This window comes from Delphinus delphis, chromosome X (assembly GCF_949987515.2).
Source record: "Delphinus delphis chromosome X, mDelDel1.2, whole genome shotgun sequence".
Lineage (NCBI taxonomy): Eukaryota > Metazoa > Chordata > Mammalia > Artiodactyla > Delphinidae > Delphinus > Delphinus delphis.
Window position 1 is genome coordinate 16,817,687 of NC_082704.1, and position 3,459 is coordinate 16,821,145.

The following is a 3,459-nucleotide window of genomic DNA, read 5'->3' on the forward strand; positions in this document are numbered from 1 at the left end:
TTTTTCTAACACTCTAAATCATTCCTTGCTTAAGGCCTGTTCCCTCTGCCTAGAATACTTTCTCCCACCCCTCACTCCCAAATCTTGCATGACTATCTCCTTCCCATTTTTTTAGGTCTCAATGTTTTAGGATTTTCTTGACCACACCAACCAAAGTAGCCCTCTCCTAAACACACATACATACAGCATATTCCTATTTTGGGTCCTTATTTTTTACATTCATAGTGGACAACTCAAAATTATGTTATGGGTCTCTTTACTTGTGTTTAGTCTTTCTTTCCTACTAAAACGTTAACTCCATGAGATGTAGAGAGTACTCCTGACTTGTTAAAAAATTCTTGACTTTTTCACCATTTTATTCTAAGCACCTTTCAAAGAGTTTGGCACAGAGTAGGCACTCAATAAGTGTTGTCGAATGGATGAATGAATGTATTAAATGACTAATATGGACCAGTGATTGTGCAAATCGTGTTACATAGAATTAATATGCTGTTCTAAAGATGAGGAAACTGTCAGATAAGTGATGTGACTTACTCAAAGGCACACGTCATTCAGTGGCAGAGCTGGAATTTGAATTCAGGTATGTCTCTATTATACCATACCATATCCCTACCATCACTAGTTCACCCTCATGTCATTATGCCTCCTCTACTAATGTATAGAGAACTTACTATTAAATAAGTTGTAAGAATTAAACATCCTTCAACATTTGAAATTCAAGTCATATTATTTAATTGGTATGGAATTTCTAAAACAGGAAACAAATTTGATCATAGACTTTTTACAATTTACAGGTAAGTCATTCAGAATATTCATTGCTGCTGATGATAACACCTCTAGCAGCAATAGAAACAACCAGAGTAAGATCTCCAAAGATAGAATATTTTCTATTTTTTCAAAAATAAATAGCAGGAAAAATGTGCATCTTCATATGTCATAAGCATAGTTTCAAGGGCCTATACATTCTATATATGAAGGGATAATTGAAGTCAAAGGTGAACTTTCCAAATGGCCTCTGGGGGACTGTGATCAAATTTATTAATTAAAAATCTTGAACATCCAGAAAGAAGCCAATTATGCTTGATATGTACGATGCCTCTGAGCAGTTTCATTTTTTTCTAAAAATAGAATTTGATCAATGGTCATTCTTTTCTTTTTTTCATTTTTTAGATCCAAGTCATGGCTAGCACTGAAGAAAATATGACTCAGATTTCAGAACTTAGGCTTTTGGGTTTGGGGGATCTTCACGGCCTTCAGTATCTTCTTTTTGGGGTATTTTTGGTCATCTATGTGGTGACTCTCATGGGCAACATTGTAATCCTAACTGTGGTTTTGGCTGATTGCTCCCTTCATCCTCCCATGTATTTCTTGCTTGACCACTTTTCCTTCCTAGAGTTTGGCTACACCACTACCATTGAGCCCATGATGCTAAGGACATTGCTGTCACCTCATGGGCCTATTTCCTTCTCAGACTGCGCTTGCCAGTTTTATTTATTTATTTATTTATTTATTTATTTATTTATTTATTTATTTTTGCTGCTCTGGTAGCTACAGAATGCTTCTTACTGGTTGTAATGTCTTATGATATTTTCATAGCCATCTGTAATTATTGCATTATTCCAACATCATGGGTTGCTAGCTAGCTAGCTGGCGCCTCTTGGATAGCTGGATTTCTGGCACCCATCCTTCTCGTGGTCCACATTTTTCGGTTAACATTCTGTGCTGCCAGTGAGATTGACCACTTCTTCTGTGATCTGAAGCCCATCATGAAACTGGCCTGCACTGATACTCAAGTAGCTGAGATGACCTCTTTTATATGCACCTCTTTATTTGCACTAGGTCCCTTTCTGCTAACTCTGGCTTCTTATACTGACATCATCTCCACCATTCTCAGGATTCCTTCTGTCACAGGAAAGCAGAGCCTTCTCTACCTGTTCTTCCCATCTTACAGTGGTCAGTCTGTATTATGGGACTCTGGGCATTGTCTGTGGCTTCCCATCAGGGCCTCAGAATGAAGACTTATTGAAGTTGCTTTTCCTTCTGTATACAGTACTTACCCCTGCCCTCAACCCTATTATTTACACTCTAAGGAACAGGGATGTAAAAGTAGCCCTGAGAAAATTGGTGTAATGAGGAATGTACACCTTGTGAAAGAAAGTTTGATTTTTCTAGTAGCTCTTGGTATTTTGTGAAAACCCTAACAAAGTGGAAATCTTTCTAAAGGGTCAAGAATAGCTAGTTTTCCTTTGTCCCATCAAGTTTCTCCACATTAATGAACAGGAAGGGTATCAAAATTTCTTTCATTAAACATTTTGTGGATACTAGGCATTATGCTTTTCTTTGCATGGATTATTGTGCTAAATCCTCATAGCAACACAGTAAGGTAGCTACTGTTATTATCCCTACTTTACAGATATCACAACTGAGTCCTAGAGATTAATTCACCTGCTCAAGACTATCCAGCCAGACAGTAATGAAACCAGGATATGAATTTGAGCCAAAGGTTTGCTTAGCACCAAATCCATGATCTTTCCACTAACTGAGGGTAGCCCAGAATCCTGAGGTGTTCAAAACAGTTGTCTTGAAACATGGAAGACATTACTGCAGATGACTTTTCTTGGGAGAGTATGAGTTAGATGTGAGGTGAGAAGCAGCAGAAACGTAATGTAATGCAATCTAAAGCCCAGCCTGTTTCCTTTCTCCACCTGAAGTCTTGATAAAAATGCATGAGATAAAAATGTCATAGGATTGGGCTTCCCTGGTGGCACAGTGGTTGGGAGTCCGCCTGCCGATACAGGGGACACGGGTTCGTGCCCCGGTCCGGGAGGGTCCCACATGCCGCAGAGCGGCTGGGCCTGTGAGCCGTGGCCGCTGGGCCTGCGCGTCCGGAGCCTGTGCTCCATGGCAGGAGAGGCCACAGCAGTGAGAGGCCCGCGTACTGCAAAACAAAAGGAAAAAAAAATGTCATAGGATTAAAATTGGTTTTAGTTTTCCTTTCAGGATCATTTATTAAAACAAAAGATTAAAATCAACCTTACTGATTCAATAAATTAAACCACATCCAAACAATGGAATACAATACACCCATAAACAAACAAAAACAACATGAAAGAATGGGTCAGCTCTACATGTGCTGTTATGGAAAGAGCTCCGTGATATATTGTAAGGACAAAAAGCAAGGTTCAAAAAACAGTGTCTATAGTATGGCATCATTTGTGTAATAGAAGGTAAAAGAAAGCATATTTATACTTAGTTGTAGATGCATAGACTGTTCTAGAAAGATGCATATGAATTTGGTGATATCAATTGCTTATTGGTAGAAAAACTAAATGCAGGGGAAGTATACCTTTTGAGGTGGGAATCATGTAAATAAATTACCTATTGAAAATTCATCAAACTTAACAAATCATTGTAAATTATACAAAAGATAAAATTGTTAAGCAGCCCACTTTCATATGT

At 38.4% G+C, this 3,459-nt stretch overlaps 1 protein-coding gene across 1 annotated transcript; it reads left to right on the top strand.

Annotated features, from left to right (window-relative positions):
- The first annotated feature begins 1,200 nt into the window (after positions 1-1,200).
- LOC132418785 (olfactory receptor 10A4-like) lies at positions 1,201-2,130 on the top strand. Its single transcript, XM_060002772.1, is given in 3 exon segments — positions 1,201-1,492; positions 1,531-1,915; positions 1,917-2,130. Coding segments are annotated over 3 exon segments (891 nt in total).
- Positions 2,131-3,459: the final 1,329 nt, after the last annotated feature.